At 43.7% G+C, this 20,345-nt stretch overlaps 1 protein-coding gene across 1 annotated transcript in view; it reads left to right on the top strand.

The window, feature by feature from the left end:
* LAMB1 (laminin subunit beta 1) overlaps positions 1 to 20,345 on the top strand; it is a 98,602-nt gene that overhangs the window by 59,423 nt on the left and 18,834 nt on the right. The window contains exons 22-24 of the mRNA XM_015422523.1: positions 982 to 1,199; positions 2,589 to 2,685; positions 18,459 to 18,828. Coding sequence (XP_015278009.1) covers positions 982 to 1,199; positions 2,589 to 2,685; positions 18,459 to 18,828 — 685 coding nt within the window. The remainder of the gene's footprint in view (positions 1 to 981; positions 1,200 to 2,588; positions 2,686 to 18,458; positions 18,829 to 20,345) is intronic.

Raw genomic sequence — 20,345 nt, 5'->3', positions numbered from 1 at the left:
CCCCGCTTCTGGCCCTCATTCAGCCAGGAGGAGGCAGGAGAAGAGGGAGGGTAAGTTGCTTCCTCCCCGCCTCTCCCCACCCCTGCCTGCCTGGGGCCAGGGAGGGCCTTGGCGGGGCTTCCTCGCACTCCCGCCGGCCTTGCAGGTCCACCGCCGGGCCCCTGATGTCAGGGGGTGTGGCATATGCTAATGAGTTCCCCTAGCTCTTTTTCTACAAAATGACCCCTGGAAATCAGTAATTGTCATATTGATAAATCATTATATTGATACAGCAATTACCATTTTTAAAAGAAGCCACACAAAAGCTCCCAGGAGGCACAGGAGGGCACTGCAGAGTAGCTGGGGCAGGGGAAATGATGCTGGGACTGGGAAGATCCAGACTTTTCCATCCACATGGATGGCACTTTGGTTTTGCTGCTATCTATTCCAAAACATCCCAACGAAACAGATTTAGGAGAGACGGAGAAAATCTGAGCCGGCGTGATGTAGTGGTTAGGGTGTGGGACTAGGACTCAGGTTTGATTTCCCCCCCTTTGCCATGGAGGTTTGCTGGGGTAGTCACACACACCCAGACTCAGCTACCTCACAGGGTGGTTGTGAGGATAAAATGGAGAAGGGGAGAATATAATGAGCCACTTTGGGTCCCCATTGGGAGAAAAGTGGGGTATAAATGAAGTAAAATTAATATATAAGTGCTGTGGGAAGTGGGGGGGACGACGACACTTCTCAGTAGCATCCAAGTCAGGGCAACAAACTTGTGTGTAAATGATCTCAGTTCCTACCTCACAGATTAAAGTGGTAAAGTGTTGATCCTGCAGAACAAAGCGAGCAAGCTGATCACTTTAACTGAAGGAGCTAACGTTCGAAAATGAGTTTTTGAGATTGAACACTACAGTGATGTCCTGAATTTCCCATGTGTGTTGATTTCTCACCCAAGCAAGTTGCTGCTGTATATTCAACTTCGGCACTCTTTCACTTCAGGATGTATTTGCAATTATTTGGGAACCGCATATGAAAGCTGCAACAACAACAACGAATGCGAGTGTGAAAAAGAAACGGGCCAGTGCCAGTGTCTTTCCAATGTGATTGGACAGAGCTGTGACCGCTGCGCCCCGAACACATGGAAGTTAGCCAGCGCCGCAGGGTGTGAACCATGTGGCTGTGATGTGGAACGTTCCTTTGGTTCATCTTGCAATGAGGTAAGAAGTAGGCAAGATACCTTGCAGCCATAGATCACTCAGGACTGGGCTGGACTGTTTGAGAGCACCAGGACAGAAGCTTGGATTTTTACGTCCCTCTGTCCTCCCAATTACCCAGGGAAGTATACCGGTAGCAAGAGTAATCTGTATGGTTCACCTTCTCTACAGCTGAGAATACTGCCAGTTTTGCCACTGGTGTAAAAAGTAACTCTGGGCCAAGCTAGACACGACAACATCCTCATGGCCAGCACAAGGATGCCGCAGCCATTTTAAAGTCATTTTAAAATGCCCCAAGGGGCCTGATCCTACAGTGCAGCAGACTGAAGAGCTTTTATCCTTTCCCCGGACCTGTTTCAGCTCTTGAAAAGGTGTGTGGGGGTGGGAGATGAGCATCACATTGCGGGGCCCGATCAGGATCCAGCCCCTTGCAGCATTTTAAAATGAATGTAATAAGGCTGTATGCAGCTGCCCATCTGATCCAGGCACCACACTGTACTAGTTAAAGGAACAGGTGATGGTTCTAGGTTTTTGGCTGCCCCAAACACCCTCCTCTCATGCTTTCCCACCAGGTTCAAGGCAAGTTGCTAAAGGAAATCCAAGCTGGGCAGCAGAGGCACAACTCTGTGCCTGCCCCCTCACTGCCCCAGTCGATGCGGTGTCCCCAGCAAAGGAAGACCACTGACAGTAATGCTATGGGAATGCATCCATTCAGTCCCTACGCTATGGTCTGAAGTGCTGCAACCAGTGTTCCCTCTAAGCTGTGTGCATGAGCAGCCGCTCATTAACACAGGAAGCCCCACTCAGCAGCAGTCTGGAGCCACGCAGGGTCTTGCACTGCCCATTTGCCCATTTTAAGATCACAGCAGTTATATCCTGCTCAGGATGTGAACTCCTCTGCTCAGTAGAGGGGGGGGGGGAATAGAAGGAACATTGGCTGCAACCCTGCAAAAGCTGTACTGAATTGTGTGCATCCCTGAGTCTTTTCTTGAACATGTCTCTTAGTGTGGTTTGACTCATGTGCTTGAATTGCCCGTCTCTGTTTGCTTTGGCAGCATCTTTTCCGAGTTGTGCCTGCTGTCTGGAATATTGTGTTTGTGTACATTGATCAGGGAAGGTGGGTATATTGTCCTGGTAGTATACAGTTACTGTATATGGACTTTTTGAGTCTATTGATCTCCAAGTTAAAGAAAAAGTTCTGTCCTGAAGGAGGCTGAGCGATTGCATTAAGGTTACTGATGACTATCAGCCTAATCACATTTTTACCATTTCCGAAGCTACTTATCGTGCAGGGATCATCCAGATGACAAAGTATTGTAAAGGCTTAATAAAGTTTTTGCAAGAGGTTAATCTGGCAAAAGACATACTTCCTTGTTTTTTCTCCATCAACAGTTTACTGGACAGTGCCAGTGTATGCCAGGATTTGGAGGGCGCACATGTAGTGAATGCCAGGAGTTTTACTGGGGTGACCCCAGTGTGGAGTGCCAAGGTGAGCAGCTTGGTTTCATTACTTATGCTGTCTGAAGGATCTCATCCAATTGCTGAATATTTCTATCTATTATTGTGACTTCCTGCATCATCTGGAGTCTAGATAACTTGCCATAGAAAGAAACAAAGCAACGTTTATGCGAGTCCAGTTAAGATTCAAAGCTTTGAGGAACAAGAGAGAACAGGATTCTATAGCGCATTCAGCAGCCTCTTTGTTCCCAGCGTTGCGATATTTGTAGCTACAGTACTTAACAGTGAAACTCACTGATCTTGGCTGGTTTTTCTGAAGCGCTATTTTAGTGGAACTGAATTTAATTTTGGTCTAGCGGGTTACGAAGTAGGTTGTTGAAGCTGTGTAACAAATGATAGCTTGATTGAGCCATTTCAAAGCACACACAGATATAAAATGATTAAAATTAGAGATGCAAGCGCTACAGCCACAACCCAGATTTATTTATTTATTTATTTATTATTTGTATTTATACCCCGCCCTCCCCGGAGGCTCAGGGCGGCTAACAACATATAATTAATAAAACAGTAAAACAGTAGAAAAAATATAAAATATTAAAATTACATCATAATGTATAACCTATCTAAAACAGATCTAGCTAAAACCAAGATGGCGGTCCTCTAAGCGTCCCAGTCTTGCCCATAATGCAAAAGAGAGTATTTAGGGCCTTGGCAGTCCATGCCCATATCCAGATTAGCACCAGCTATCCAGTATCCCAGTGATACGCAGTAGCTTGGGAATTGCATGTGATTCTGTGGCGTGTCACTTGTGGCTCTTTTGAGCACTGTTCCCTAATGTGGCACCAGCCCCATGTTCCAGCAAATGGGCAAGGCCCTTGGCCAGTGGGACTTGTGTTTGGCAGATGGTTTCCACCTTGGAACAGCTGCTGCTGGAGGAACGGGTAAACTGCAAGATTCACTGAGGTTGCAGGCCTCATGCCAGGGATGAAAGTAGATGTGGCTCTTTTGGTTGATGCTGTTGTCAGTGTGGTTCTCCAGGACCCACAGTGTGAGCGCCACTGCAGTAGCCTGAAGGAAAATGTTTAATAAATGTTCCCAAAGATCCCTGTGATAGTACCTTTAAGGGCAGGTGACACTTCTTTGCTACAAGGTGTATATTCACCATTTTGCATGAACATCCAGTGTCATACATAGGGTAATATTTGTGAACTGCTCTATGTGGCGGTAGAAGAAAATGTCATTAATGACAGGTGACAAACTTGCATAGACTTTCTAGGGTTGGCAAGAATGACTAACCTGCATTGTTGTAGAAAGGTGGTTGTAGAAATCTTGGATAGAGTATGCCAGTTTATAATTTTAGAATGCCAGATGACAGAGGCTGTGCATGATGTCCCTGTACACTGCCCCAGTGTTAATATGTAATAGGCAGTGGAAGTGGGAGGGTAGATACTGTAAGAAAATACTGTAAGGAAGGAGATACTGTAAGGAAAGAGCATTAATGTTTTAAGCATGTTTGTACTCTGAGTAAAAAATTAATCATTAATGGGGTTTGCCTGTATCCTTTATAAAGTTCATATCTCTGGTACCTGGCATTACATTCTATGGTACACATGGCCTGGACCAGCAAAGTGACATTTATTTCAGATCTGGCTCTCTTAACAAATGAGTTTGACATCTGTGGTCTAACCCATAGCGGACTTGCTGTCTGGTAAAGAGGTGATTAAATGTCTTCTTCCAGGAATTTATTACTTAAAATTGTCATTTGCAGCCTTGGCAATACTCTTCTGAGGTTAGTAAAGGCATATGAGGATGACATATCCTCCAGTATTTTACATGTCAAAATCGGGGCACTCCTGCGTATATATAATATCCCCTGGTATTCTCACACAAAAGATTCTCGGTTTCCCTCCACACCATGAATCCTATTACAAATTTGAATCTTCTTCATTCACTCATTTATCTGTATTTGTCTTTCTTGCATTGACTTTTTAAATTTCATTTATACCCTGCCTTTCTTCCCAGTGGGCACCCAAAACAACCTACATCATTCTCCTCTCCTCCAGTTTATCCTCATTACAACCCTGTGTGGTAGGTTAGGCTGGGAGTGTGTGATTGGCCCAAGGTCACCTAGCAAACTTCTGTGGCAGAGAGGGGATTCTAACTGTAATTTCCCAGATCCCAGTTTGACATTCTAAAAGGATCTGTTGAACTAGGTGCTAGTAAACTGACAACAGGTTTTCTTTTTAAAAAGCAAACTAGATTTTAATCAAATGTATAATCCAACAATGCATACAGAATTTTATAGAATATTCTGTATGCAAGAAACTTGTGGAGCAGCTATCCCATTGCAACTTTGCTTCCTCCTTTCTCACCCTACCTCACTCACACTTTCTCCCTTCTGCCACCCCTTTCTCTCTCTCTCTCCTCCATGCATCTCACTTCCTCTCTCTTTCTGCCCCCTCATCACTTGTTTTGTTTTTCTGCCTTCCTACCTCATCTCTCTTTCTGCCCCCCCATTCCATCACTCTCTCTTTCTGCTTCCATCACTCTCCCAGCCACCCACTTGCTTCACCACCACCCCTAGCAGTGGCGGCGGCAGCAGCTCTCCATGAATTACAATGGATCTCCCAGCTACAAAGATTAATTCCCCTTAATTTCCAGCTCCAGGTTGAGAAATCCCTGGAGATTTGGGGGTGGAGCCTTGTGACAGTGAGGCTTGTGGAGGGAAGCAACCTCAGCAGGGTATAATGCCATAGACTCCACCCTCCAAAGCAGCCATTTTCTTAACAGCCAGCCAACCTTTATCTGCGTCTCTGTCTTCAGCTTTCTGTCTTCACCCCCCTCCCCCACAGCCTCTACCTAGGAAAATTACAATCTTTCTCCACAGTGGGGACCAAAGTAGCTTACATTATCCTCTCTTTCTTTTTATCTGCACAACAATCCTGTGGGGTTGATTAGGCTGAAAGTGTGTGACTGGTCCAAAATCACCCAGTCAGCTTCCACTACAAGATGGGGATCTGAACCTGGGTCTTACAGACCCTACTTTGAAGCTCTTAACTGCTGCACCACACTGGCTTTCATAGGGTGGCTGCTGAACAACAGCAAGTAACCAGGCCTAGTTGAGTCATGCCTGTCAGGTGGCATCAAGTCACTCAAGGTGCTGCCAGGCCTAGGGTTGCCAACCTCCAGGGGGGACCTGGAGATCTCCCCAGAATTAAAGTTAGACATCTGTCCTCCTAGAGAAAATGGCTACTTTGGAGGGTGGGCTCTATGGCATTATACGATGCTGAGGCCTCTCCTCTCCCCAAACCCTGCACTCCTCAGACTCCACTACAAAATTTCTAGGTGTTTCTGAACCTGGAGCTGGCAACCCTTCCCAGGCCTGGCCCCAACAATCCCACCCTCAAAGGCCAAAATAGGTTGCCAGCTCCAGGTTTGGAAATTCCTGGAGCTATGGGGATGGAGCCTTGGAAGGGGAGGTGATGGACGTAGCAGGGTATAATGTCATAAAGTCCACCCTCCAAAGCAGCTATTTTCTCAAGGGGAACTGATCTCTGTAGTCTGGCGATCGGCTATAATTCTAGGAGATCTCCAGGCCCTACCAGGAGGCTGGCACCTCTAGCCTCCGCTTTTGGTTCCACCCCTTCCACTTCCAGCTTTCCTTTTTTTTAACCTTTCCTGCTTTCCCCCCCTCCAGCTTTACCTTTCCCCCTTCCTATATTTTACCTGTTTAGTCTGCCTCGGTTCTGCCTCCCCATCAGGGAAATCTCATAAATATACTTCAAAATATGGAATATTATTTTGTATTTCTTCTGAAATAATCCGCAGTAAGACAATTTTAGATATTCTATATCTGTTAAAGTAGGTTAAGTGGTTTGAATAACTGTTGAAATTGTTGTAACATGTTTAATGTTCAACAGATGAATGCTTTCTCTTGAAATCAGGAAGGTGCCTTAAAGAGTAATACTATGTAAATATGTGGGTTATTTTTAGACATCATGGCTAGGCAAACAAATAATGGAACTTAATCTGAAAAGCTGGAGCGTATCTACAGTTTAGTACTAGAGATTTTGTTTTCTTCAGTAATTCTTTTTAGAAGTAAAAGGTTTATAAGGAAGAAACATCCCCAATTATTAGATAGTTCAAAGCCCATGTACTGGGGTGGCACCTGGAGATCTCCTGCTATTACAGTTGATCTTCAGACAAACAAGGACACTTCCCCTGGAGAAAATGTCTGCTTTGGAGGATGAGCTCTAAGGCATTATATCCTGATGAGGTCCCTCCCCCTCTCCAAACCCCACTCTTCTCAGGCTCCACCCCCCAAATTTCCAGGTATCTCCTGACTAGGGTTGCCAAGTCCGAATCTCGCCACAGCAGGGGACTCCCGGCTGGTGGCTAGAGCGGGCGTCCGCGCGCCGCATCCACATCACTCAGAAGTGACGCGACCACTCAAAAGACAAAAGACAAGAGTCTTTCGAGTTTTCCCTCGGATGACCGTGGCCCCGCCCCCAGCGTGCCCGGCGTGGTCGCGTCACTTCCGGGTGACGTGCATGTCGGGGTGGGGTTCCACCCGGTGCCCGATCCGCCGGCGGTGGGGAACGGGCCTCTGGGGCGGGGGTTGGGAAGCCTACTCCTGACCCAGATCTGGCGACCCTACTTCGTACAGATTTGTGTTGTAGTATTTCCTTCCCCTTATGCAACATTAGGGTAAAGTCCATTAAAAAGCAGCCATGATCACAAAGCATTATATATACACCGACAATTTATGTAAAATTCAAAAGTGACTCAGTTCATATTCACAGTATTAGTAACAAAATCCTCCATTTTGTCTTTTGAATAGGATTACTTTTTATGTGAGTACTTAGAACTGTATATAAAAATGGAGTGGATATAATTACATGAAAGGGCACAAAACGTTCTTTTTGGCACCATACAGATAAGGAATTAGTTGGAATACAGAACAATGTTGTGTGTAGCTGATAGCCCTGGAATCAGATCAGAATGCTTTATCTGTAAGCAAAACTGACTTTGCTGTTAAAGAGTCCAAATCCCCCAGACTTCCTCGTTTTCCTGGAAAAGAATGTTGAATGAGTCCATGTGAAGACATGCTAACGCCAGCAATTCAGGGATTTAGCATTACAATTGGGCCTGTTGCCAAGAAATCCAGGCATATGGTTTTTAATTAAAATAGCACAGATGTATTTAATGGACACCCAGTAAGAATACTGCTCTTTGTCATGCTGAACTGTAAACCTCAAATATAGGGGAAACTGAGGGGAGAAAAAGAGTTGCAGTCCGTGTTCCCTCTAAGCTGAGTTAGTGTGAGCTAGCTCACAGTTTTTTAGCCTCTGGCTCACACATTTTTGCCTTCGCTCAGGAAGCAGGGCTCCAGAGCAAACTAATTAATGCAGTAGCCGAAACGGTCACTCACGACTTTAATGCCAGGAGCTCACAAAGTAGAATTTTTGCTCACAAGACTGCACAGCTTAGAGGGAACATTGGTTGCAGTTATTGTTTTCCATCATTGTCACTAAATTTGTAACTGAAATTATCATAACTTCTATGTTTTTTAAAGGTGTATGTAGGTGTGTATTTATTTCTTACGTTTAAAAAAGCCCTATGAATACTTGCAAGGTAGCTTCCAGAAATCTGTGTTTTCCCCCCCAGTAGTAGTTGTATTAGTGGCTGGACTCTGACATAGGCTGCATTCAGTCATGACAAACCCTAATGAAGCAGTCTTACATTCTTCTCACCCCTCCCTTCTCCAATCAAGCTCCATGCAATAAAGAACACTTCCTGGTTTGATCAAGCTCCAGTTTGCTTTGATGTCCAAATGATGACACCTTGGCAGATTGGATTCTTAGACACACACACACACACACAAGTGGCAAACTAGGATTCATCTGAAGTTAGGGCGCAATGTTCCCTCTAAGCTGTGGAGTCTAGTGAGCAAAAATTCTACTGTGTGAGCTACTGGCATTAAAGTTGTGAGCAAATGATCTGGCTACTGCATAAATTAGTTTGCTCTGGAGCCATCCTTCCTGAGCTAAGAGAAAAATGTGTGAGCCGGAGGCTAAAAAACTGTGAGCTAACTCACACTAACTCAGCTTAGAGGGAACACTGCTCTCCAGTGGTCCATATTGTCCTTGGGGTTCACCTAACCCTGATAGGATTTTTGGGACAAGTAGCTGACTGTTAGGTGAGACAGGAAACAATCTAATCTGCCAACTCTAATCTGTAGAGAAAACAAGTATCAGTTTGGTAAGGTACCAGCATTTGGACTGAATGGCCCGTTGGAGCTTGTCCAGTCAAGCTCTGCACATAGGAGAGAAGAGAGAAAAGCACGCAAGCACAGAAAGCAGGCTATGTTCATGCATAGTGCCAACAGTCCTCTGTTTTAATTAGGGTTTGATATAGTATCTGAATGCAGACAGATTCTTTTATTATCACAACTTGGCTGCTGTTGAACTTTTTACAAGCGAGCGTCTCCTTTTATAGTTTGTTCATATCCAAAGTAGAATGTTCTGTATACAAAGTGTCCCTGACAGAGCTGTCAGGTCAGTTCAGCAATGGAAAAAGCTGCCTAGAGAGACAGTACCTGAACTGGTTTTTATTATTTATTTCTTCCTAATGATGTTAATATCATAAATGCATTGGCTTTGCATACAATTGGTTTTTTAATACATTGTTTTACATTCCTGTTTGAGATATTTAGTCTTTGAATGATTCGTTAACATTGGAGAAGTTAGGTTCTATGATGACCAAAGTGTGTGTAAAATAAAGTCTTTTCTGGAACAGCAACAGCAGTTTTTTAAAAGATAATTAAGAATGCTTCCAAAATACACTTTATTTTTCCAGATAAATTGTAGCAAAAATGAGCCTGGTAAAATCTTGTACTGTGTTTTACTGAATGTTTTATTTATTACCAAGAAGTGTCAAAAATAAAACAGCTGCTTTTTGTACATTTTTCCAACAAGGAGGTCAGTGATACTAAAATATTCACTCCCACTTTTTTTTTCCACATCCTGTTCCTTTGTCTACATATGTATTGGGCTGGATCCAGATAGATTTTTCACTCAGTCTCATTTAATTCTTCTCCTTACCACAGTCCTGATTCCACATGACTTTTGTCCTTGTGGAACCCCTGACCCCCAGCATAATCTTTCTGGAGGCCATGGGGCACCTTTAGTATCACCAGCTGAAATGCAGGTTGGTTCCTGCCCATTGCCTATGAGTGGGTTTGAGATAAAAAGAGACCAAATTTAGACATTTTTAAATTTGGTGTTACATAAATAAAATTAGCATTAATTCTGCTTGTTTTACTTTTTGTGGAATTGTTCGCTGAATTATTAACATCATGATGTGTTTTCCCTTCCATACAGAAGTGGATAATAAGCTCTCCAAAAACACTGATATTGCATGCATGTTCCTATGTGAACATCCCTCCACAGTATCCATACTGTCATTTCTTTTTGTATCTTTGCAGCTGGACTATAATTCATATCTTACTTTATTAAGTGAAATGTACCCTCCCCCCCATACATACACATTGTTCTTGTGGGGAAACGGGGTATTTAGAAACTATCCATTATCTGTGTTCTCAGTGTTCAGGGCTTCTTCCCTTTTTTTAGCAAAACTTGCTTCAGAAAAAAGTCCAAAGTAGCATGGAACCCACTTAGAATGCCTTGCAGTAATATGAATGACTTCTGAAAGAGAAAGCAGAGAGAAATCCCTTGTGTCCAGGGGTCAAATAACCTCCCCTTTGCCCATCCTTTGTGGGTCATCATATCTTTTCCTGTCAGCAACAGGAAGATCTACTCTGCCCCTTTTGACCTTCCAGCTTTGTAGCTTGGGTGTGATTCTACCCTAGGTGGGACATTGGCTGTCTTTGTTCTCTCCAGGCTAGGGTCATGTACATATCTATGGTGCTGGGTAGCTCCTAGCTACATCTAATGTGCCTGTTCACCTACTGAAAGGCTTTGCACAAAGCGTGTATCTGAGATTATAAAGTGCAAGGTCAAAGACGTGGCATAGTTTCTTCTCACTATTTTTCATAAATATATATTAAAATATATTTTATTTTTAAAAATGCTTTTCCTGCCTTTCTCATAGGGCTTTGAGCACTGTCTTTTCTGACTCTCACAAATGACCTCTGAAATCACTTACTGCTGCTGAATATGTATCAGGACTAGCCTCATCTCCCCAGATACCTCTGTGTTGTGCTTTCCTAGCTCCATAGGAAAATAAAATGACCATTGTGACACAGTGGTTAGAGTGTCTAACTAGTATCTGGGAGACCTGGGTTGGAATCCCCACTCATGCCATGGAAGCTCGCTGGTTGACCGTGAGCCAGTCACAACTCTCTCAGACTCACAGGGTTGTTGTGAGGATAAAATGGAAGAGAGGAGTGATGTAAGCCACTTTGGGGGGAAAGGTGGGGTACAAATGAATTAAATAAAGGTTTTTAGTCTAATTTTATATAACCTTCTCGTAATCTACAACATACACACATGTTCCTGGGATTGTCATTTCAGTTGGCTGAAATGAGGGACATTCGGACTTTGTGGTAGCCAAACACTGGAGTATCTTTTACAGTTTGTAAACTTCCATTATATTCTGTGGAAGTTTGATATTTTGAAATTAGATCTCATAAAATAAAGGCGATCAGGAAACCATCTCTGTTACATATGTTAAAATGCCACTGTGAAACGTAAGCAGTTTGGCTTCCTTAAGCTTGTTAGTAGGATCATCTACTCCAGGGACCCAGATGTGCTAGCCAGGGATTACTGCTGAGGACATTGGACTTTTTTTTTTTTTGTAGTCCTGGATTCCATATGTGTGTTTATCTACTGTTGGATGATCCAGCATCAGTTACTGTTCCCTAGTGTTCCTCAGGCCTTAATATATCATCAGTGTGGATGTTCTCCAAGTATGTGCTGTTCTAGTTCGACCATCTGCAAGAACATGGTCCACAAACCAGTAAATAATAGCTCCCCAAGATTGTTTCTGATACAGTGGACATAGATAAAAGCAGAGGAAACAAGACTTCTGTACTGCAACAGACTGCAGCAGTGAACCTGTAGAAATGAAACAGACATGATGTAGGGTTGCATTCAATTCTGCAATAGTTATGTTTATATGACAGATTTTTCAAGGAAATGTCAGCATCAGGCTCTATAGGGACAATGCAACGTTTATTTATTTATTTATAGCCCACCTTTCTCACTGAGACTCAGAGCAGATGACATAATGTAAGTCATTGCAATCTTATTACTGTAAGTATAAAACAATGCTGTGGGAATGAGGTAGTGTATACAGCAAGCATATACTATACACGGTAGCATACTAGATTTACTCAAAGGGAAGATAACCCTAAATTTAAAACAATCTCCCCCCCCAAAAAAAAATGTTATGTAAAAAGAAAAGGGTATTAGTATTGGGCATAACTGTAGCTTGTATGCAAATTTAAGATGACTCACCTTTTTTTGTGTGTGACATACCTGGGGGGAAATCCCTAGACTTGCATTTGAGCAATACTGTAGTTCATAGTCCCATTCTCTTTATAAAAAGCACCTTTCTGAACCATGCCATTACGATATTACTCTGCTACTTTTATACCTGACTTTTCTCCCCAATGGGCACACAGCATTGTTCTCCTCGCCTTTATTTTATCTTCAGAGCTACAATGTGAGCGGGGGTCATTTCGTAGAAAAAGAGGTGCAGGAGCTCATTAGCATAACTCATCTGCATAACTCATCTGCATATGCCACACCCCCTGACATCACCGGCCGTGCGTCAGAAAGCAACACCCACCGCTCAGGCTCCACTGGACTGTTTTGGATTGGTAGCTATGGGGGGGGGGAACGTGCAGATCTGCCCTCACAGAGGAGGGAGAGCTTGTACCTGAATAAAACTTGGTCTTAAAGGTGCCACTGGACTATTTTGGACCGGAGGGCTGGGGGGAGCTCTGCAACTTACGTGACTGCTTCTTGCTCTGACTGAGGGCTGCTGGGAGCAGGGGGTGGGGCTTGTTGCATGTGCCCACCCCCTGGGCTCTTTACTGCCGGAGCTCCGCTCCTGTGCGCTCCTGCAGGAAATGACCCCTGAATGTGAGGTTAGGCTGAGAGAGTATAACTGGCCCATATTCACCCTGCGAGCTTCCATAACAGAGTGGAGATTTGAAACGTGTCACTCAGATCTCAGTCCAGCACTCTAACCACACTTACAAGGGTCAAGAATGAGTTTATAAATCAATTTTCACAAGATTTTAATTCTTCTGCAGTTAGTTGCTTTTATAGATATACCCATATTGTAAATCTGATACACAATAGGATCTATCTGTTGGTTTGTTTAGGATATTTCTATGCTATCTCTTCAAAGGGAGGCTTACAATTAAAATAATCTGTGATGGGCTTAATCAGAAGGACCTCAACACAGTAATTCTCTCTGGCTAATTTTCCTTGACAAAGACAAACTTTGCTTGCTGAGCTGTTGATTCGGGAAAGAGATGGCAGGCTGGGTGCTGACATTGCCCACATGACAGGGTCAGGTCATTCCATGGTTACTTGGAAGCCAGCAGCTGAGGTCCTGACTTAATTACAAGGCCTATTCTAATTCTTACTGTTAGAGGTTGGCCACAAAGCAAGTCCTGAAATATATATCACAGTAATTAATACTTTTCAATTCTATATTTTCCTTCTTACTGTCTCCATAAACACTGTAAATAAATAAGGCAACAATGTGTTTTGTTTACTGTGGTCTTTCTAGATGTACCTCAGAGCTGTAGCTCTTTGAGCGGAAATCTTGATCCTTTTTCTTTAAATCCATAATACAATATTTATATGCACCCATTAATTTCACTGAGTTGAGGCATTTGTATATAATCCAGAAACAAGTGATTTGATATTCTGAAATGGGTTGACTGTGTAATCCGATATTGGGTGCTTCAAGGGAGAGAAGTCACATGCTGCTGACTTCTGTTTTTGTTACACCCCTGTGTGGAATTTTAATAATTAGCCATTATCTTGAGTGTGCCATTCCCAGCAGTAATTGTTACTCTGGAAAGGGTTAAGTGACTCCTTCCCTCCCTCAGCCTTCAAAGAGGAATGAATCGCCTGAGGGAGTTTACATTCCATCACAATTCTCTGGGGGGAATACTGAGGTTGCTTTGATGGAAATAAAATACCTCGTATAATTCTGAGAACAAAAAAGCAATTTTGTTAAATTGTGCCAACATAATTTGAAGCACGAGACAACACATTTGTGTGTGTATATTCATCTATGTATTGGAGCTATTCTCCAAGACAGCGGGTTTTGTTTACAGCTGATTATTCTTTTAAATGGCTGCCAGGCAATGTGAATACATTTCAGTAACTACAATTCCAAAAGATTTTCACTCCTCATATATTTTCTCCCGTCCTTTCTGTACCGTAAGCAGCTGACATATTTGAGAAAGGAACCAGGGCTAGGACTGCCTAGAGCCATCATGAGCCTCTGGACAATGGGTCCAAACACGATATAACAAAACAAACAAATCATTTGGCTTGCTCTTGCCATCAATCTATAGTAATAAAAAATTGGCCTGTCCATGTTTGCTTATTTATTTATTTACTTTACTTATCCCACCTTTCTCCCCAATGAGGAGCCAAAGCAGCTGACATCATTTTCCTCTGCTACATTCTATCTGCACAACAACCCTGTTAGGCTGAAAGTGTGTGACTGGCCCAAAGTCACCCAGCAAACTTCCATGACAGAGTGGGGATCTGAACCTGGGTTTCCCAGATCCTAGTCTAATACTGCACCACACTGGCAGCCCTAACTCCTCAGAGAATAAAGCTAGGACACTCAACACTGACCACCAGCTTCAGGATGATTGTGGGAGTTACATGGCCAAAATTGAAAGGCATGGGAAAATCCTAGGTCAGGTGAGACAAACCACCACCAGCACCCCATTATATTTGCATTGGAAGCTAAGGGTCTCTGTTTGTGGCAGGCATAACTCAGAAAATAATGCTACATGAAAACTGGCCACCAACCCCAGAAGGAAGATGGAAGTTACAATGCCAAAAATGACGGGAACTGAAACACGCTGAACCAAGTTATCTTCACAACAGACAACATGTAATAAGAGAGCTTTTAAGCAACCTGTCATGTGTCTCTAATACTCAAATCCCCAACCTGCCATGGAAGGTTGCTGGGCAACACACTCTCAGCCAGACCTACCTCACAAGGCTGTTGTGAAGATAAAATGGAGGACAGGAGGATAATGCAGCTTTGGATCCCCATTGGGGAGAAAGACTGTTCTGGCATGTTATAAATCTAATTTTTAACGATCTTAAAAAGATTACATCATTTGTCATATAGCAAAGTAGCCTTTACAAATGGCTATTAGACCTTCCACCAGCACAATAATGATTAACAACCCAGTGCCTGAAGTGGGAGTTGTAACTTCCGTTACACACATATAAGCATTAAAACAGATTAATGTTCCATTACCATGCATGTAAGGGGTAGAGGAGGGGAAAGCATCCTTTTACTACTTTGTTAGATCACGGGGAAATACTAACTCTCCCTTCTGTTCATAATATTAACAAAGGTTTGCTACTATACTACTCTTAAGTACATTTTGTTGCCAAGCAGGATAGAGATGGGAAGGTCCTGAGACCAAGAAGTGAAAATAAAGGGGGAAGGGGTGCGTAAAAATTAGGTGGAGGGAGATAGAAATGAATGAGGAAAGAGTGGGAAAGGTTGTTTTATCTTGCTGCAACACCATAGCTACTGCTTTGCAAGATGTGGCTGAGCTGGGTGCAAGAGCTACAATCAGATGAGCTGTTTGTCTGATGTCATTGCTTCTTCCTTCCAGATTAAAAATGCTCATTCAGACAGTGACATCTGTATCCTGTTCCCCAGTCATCGGCACCCTGTTCTCACCCCCAACTTTCCCAACACTAGAGAAAATCCGATCTTTATGGATTGAGCTGCTCTCACTGCACATTTTCTGATGTCTGAACTCTCTTACAAAATCAAGCCATTTGGGAAGTCAGATCACACACTTCATCTGTGCACAATTTTTAAAATTCAGTGATATGCGCATAAGCAGATCTTCACCCCAGGGTTTTGAATCACGCTTGTGCGTTTTTGCACCCAAACATTCTGTCAGGATCAGGAGCCCCCAGAGGAGTTGTTTTTGAGTGACAAATCCCATCCCTGAAAAACCCTCTTTCCTGTTTCTTGGGGTTGGAAAGCCACGGAAATGGTCCCTAGTTATGCTCCCATACTGGCAGGGAGCCTGGGCAGGCTGGCATTCCTAATTCAGGGAGACTTGGGTAAAGCTGGAAAAATCTGGGTAAGGCTGTTTGAAAGCATCCTATGATTGACAGAAAAGTAAGTGTACTGGAGTCAATGGGGCTACTCTTATGTAAATCTGCATTATTATGGTTCCCCCCCATATACTCCAAAGAAGAGAGGCAAAGCAAAGGAGGCTGAGAGGGGTTGCAGTACTTGCCGGAGGGATTGCGAAGCTGTCAAAATGGAGTGGTGCATTGAATGAACACTTCTGTGCATGCAGGAAATACAATTTTTTAAAGGATGCTGCCCAACTGACCACTCTGTGGTTACTGCACAGCAATAATCTGAACAGTCAACCACAGAGTGAGCTGCGGTGAGGCAGGTTAAGGATGGCATGTTTGGACAAACCTCTCCGGAGCAAATAACACTGGATAAAAAGAGGTGCGGCCAGACTGCACCAAGCCTGTCATCTGACTGCAGCCAAGGAAAGGAAGAGGGAAAGGCTAGACTATTATAGAAGATGAGCTTGGTTAGCAGGCTGCAGGTGGACAGTTAGTGTAGCAGCCACCAGCCAGGGTTTCTTGTCTTGCTCCATTGCTGGATTAATTGGTGGGTTTAGCTGTTCAAGATCTTTTATTTATTTATTTATTTATTCAAATTTATATCCCGCCCTCCCCAACGGGCTCAGGGCAGCTAACAATAAGGGCACAAAGCCATAATAAAGCAGTTAAAAGCATAATAAAACAATACAAAATTACAATAAAGTGCTGGTGCTCTGAAAGATCATACTTCCAAGATGGGTGGAAGATGCACCCAGAACAACGAAGCAAGTTCCAAGACAACACTGGCCTCCGATCTTTGGCCCAGGGCCATTATGCACCCCGATGGCAGCCCACACTTTGCGGTAGCCTGGCGGAAGAGCTCCATCTTGCAGGCCCTGCGGAATTGCACAAGGTCCTGCAGGGCCCAGATCTCCTCCGGGAGCTCATTCCACCAGGTAGGAGCTGCCACCGAAAAGGCCCTGGCCCTGGTCACAGCGAATTTGACGTCCCTGGGCCTGGGGTAACCAAAAGATGTTGGGCCCCCAACAATAGTGCCCTTGGGGGAACATATGGGGAAAGGCTGTCCCTCAGTTATGCCGGACCCTGTTAGACAAGTTTGCTTCTGCCCTGGAGAAAGGGAAGTCCACGTGATAGTAGAGAGCCTTTTAATGTGCTCAGACTTCCCTGTGCCCCAGTCTCTGCGGATAGAACTGCATTAAAAATAAATGGAAAGACATTCCATTGGGTGCAGTGTGATGTTGGCTTCAAGGCCCTCCAGCTGACTTGAAAAGGCCCCCCAAAAAAATTTTGTCCCCCCCCATCCCCATCTGTCAACAACCCTGACCTGGACAATAGGCTAATTGTAAAACAGGAGGGTGGATAATGGCTTACAGGACACCTGATGGATTTATGTGTCGTTATGAGGCCTTCTTGAAAGATGTCATGTTCTCTCTCAAGCTTTAATCTGCTGAGTGTGAAAGCCATGCCATTTTGAACACCGGCAGTATATGGTTTGTTCTTTTTTTGGGTTCATTGTGATAGTACTTTAGTTGTTAATTTGCCTCATCTTTTTTTAAAACGAAGCCTTTAAAATACTGGGATCTTCTAAACTTTACTTGAGAATAGTGGAACATACATACTACTGTTGATAGTATTTCCGAAGCTGTCTTGAGGGGTGTGATACTGTCCTCTCAAAGGATGTTCTGCAGATTCTGTAGCAGGTATTGAGGGTGAGCCAGAGAGCATTCATTTTAATGTGGATCTTTGCCATTAAACTGAATGGGATATGAGTTGCACTTATAACTGACTATAGTTTAAATACCATTATATTGTAAGATAGAGTAGAGGAACATTATTTTGATGAAACTGAAACACTGGTGTGCACATCCACAGGATTTATTTATTTCATACATTTGAGTCCTGTCATTTCTGTCAAGGAGTTTGGGCAGTATGGATGGGGTTATCCCATTTTATCCTCACAGCAAGCCTGTAAAGAAGGATAGGCTGAGAGAGGAGCAAGTTCCCCTAGTGAGTATCATGCCACCTTTTCAGAGATCTGCTTGAGATGGCTCACAACATAAAGATGAAGTCATAAAGCATAAAATCATTAAAATTAACAACCAGCCAATAAAATCCAGAAACATGAAAGCTCAGAAGCAGAGCAGCCTAAATGATCCTCATAACTGTTCTCAGGCTTGAACCAGATTGTAAAAAGCAACTAAAAAAGATCTCAGACCTTCCCAGTCCGACTTCATGTGCGTCACACTGCACACAAGGTTGAAATTCACTCTGCACCAGCCCTTTACCAAATGGATAGTTGGTGCTGTGCTGAAGCAGATGGAAGGTAGCATCCGTTTAGAAAGGGGATCCAAGTTTATGTCTGAAAAAATAATGGGTAAGTATCAGGCGAGCTACCTAATTTTATTCATTGTAATCCAGCTTTCTGTTTATTCGCATTTATTTCCATCTCTTTCAGCTTGCGACTGTGATTCCCGTGGTGTACAGACCCCACAGTGCAATCGCACCACAGGACAATGCATTTGTAATGACGGGGTTGAGGGACTCCGATGTGATAAGTGCACCCGAGGCTACTCCGGCACCTTCCCAGACTGCACACCATGCCACCAATGTTTTGCTCTCTGGGATGTCATCATTAGCGAGCTAACTAATAGGACCCAGCGATTTCTGGAGAGAGCAAAGGCTTTGAAAATCACAGGGGTCAGTGGTCCTTACCGGCAGACGCTGAACTCTGTAGAGGAAAAACTGAATGAGATTAAGAGTATCATTGCCCAAAATCCAGCCACTCAGCCTCTTAAGAACATTGTGAATCTCTTTGAGGAAGCAGAGTAAGTAAAATTTTGTAAATAACCCCATTTCCTCCACCAATGGGAACACTGTGCAGTAATTTTAATGAGAATTGTACTGAAAGTAATGGGGGCTGGAACTTTACCCTACAGTGGTCATGGAAAAATTTGGAAGGAAATGGTGAGTCTGCATAGCCGTTAACAAAAAGACACACTGGGTGCGTTCAGATGGGGCATTTGCAACGGTATAGGTGCCGGTTGGAATTGGTGTACTTACCGGCGTTCACACGGCGAACATCTGCCTTCCGTCCCTAACCGTTGCAAAGAGCTTTAAACCATTGTATTCTGCCACTAGGTCCCCAAGTGGTGGTATCCTGAGTGCAACGGTTGTAATCGCTTCCCCCCCTCTGATCGCTCTCCAACGTTGTAGAGCCACTTCCGTTCGGAAGCCCGGGGCTTCCGATTTTCGCCCACCATTTTTTTTTTTAGGTTGGCAATATGCGCTTGGGCCTTAGTTTAAGGTGTTAGAGGAGTCCGGGACCTCAGGGAGGCCAGTTTGGTCTTTAAACTTTAAAGGTACATCCTCTCTTCAGGGCATGGTTTTCGGGACGGGGTGTTTTGCGTCTAGGTTCCCAGGAAGGCAGTTTTAAAACCACTGTCCTAATCTAGAAGTTTTGTTTGGAAGTGTTAATGCCAGAATGAAATATTGCTGGAGGTGTCTAGACAGAAGTCGTACCCACCCTGATTTGTACTTTGCTATCTGTGAAGTCCTGTTGCACTTTGTATGGATTTTTAAAGAGAAGAATTATGGCTTCTCAGTATCTGGGGCTTGGCAGCCAAGCACAGCACAGGCTTGCTCAAGTGGTGTTTCTCAAGACTGGCAGACTTTCATATCTGAAAAGTTCATTGTTCTCTAAATGCTACCAAATTATAAGAAAATCCTACCTGGATTAGTTTGTGTTTGGGAAGGCAGTTCTTTTCGAGCGTTAACCAGTATGGGTTCTCTTCCCACTCTGTTCTGGGATTTTTGCCTATCTGGCCTTATATTCAATCATACTATTAATCTCTGTAATCTTTCAGAAGAACTGTGTGCACTTACACAATACTCACTGAGAAAGCCAAAGAAAAATGTGCGCTTATGTGATTTGTTTAAAAAAAGCCTTTAAAAGGCAAAAGCAAAACTGAGACTAGAACCCAGCAAAACTTCCATGCTCCCTGCAGTGTCCCTTCCCCACTGAATGGCTGAAGAGTTTTTTGAAATCTGCAGCAGTGAAGAATCTCTTGGAGTGATCTTATAAAAGGGGAACAAGGAATTCTGGTCTTTAATAAAGAATCAAATGAAGGAAGGGTCAGGTGAGGCTGCAGAAATCAGGATCCAGGCCTGACTAACAGTGCAGTCCTAAACAAAGTTACAGCCTTCTAAGTCTGTTGAAGTCAGTAGGCTTAGAAACTTGTAACTCAGTTTAGGATTCCAGTACACACTTGCTACTTGCAACCAGGCCCGTAGCTACAGTGGGGTATTTCGGGGCCTGCCCCCCCTGACTTCCTGTCAAGCCCCC

The sequence above is a fragment of the Gekko japonicus genome, unplaced genomic scaffold (assembly GCF_001447785.1).
Source record: "Gekko japonicus isolate JY-2015 unplaced genomic scaffold, Gekko_japonicus_V1.1 scaffold1338, whole genome shotgun sequence".
In the NCBI taxonomy this organism is placed as follows: Eukaryota; Metazoa; Chordata; class Lepidosauria; order Squamata; family Gekkonidae; genus Gekko; species Gekko japonicus.
This window is presented reverse-complemented; position numbering and strand designations above follow the sequence as displayed.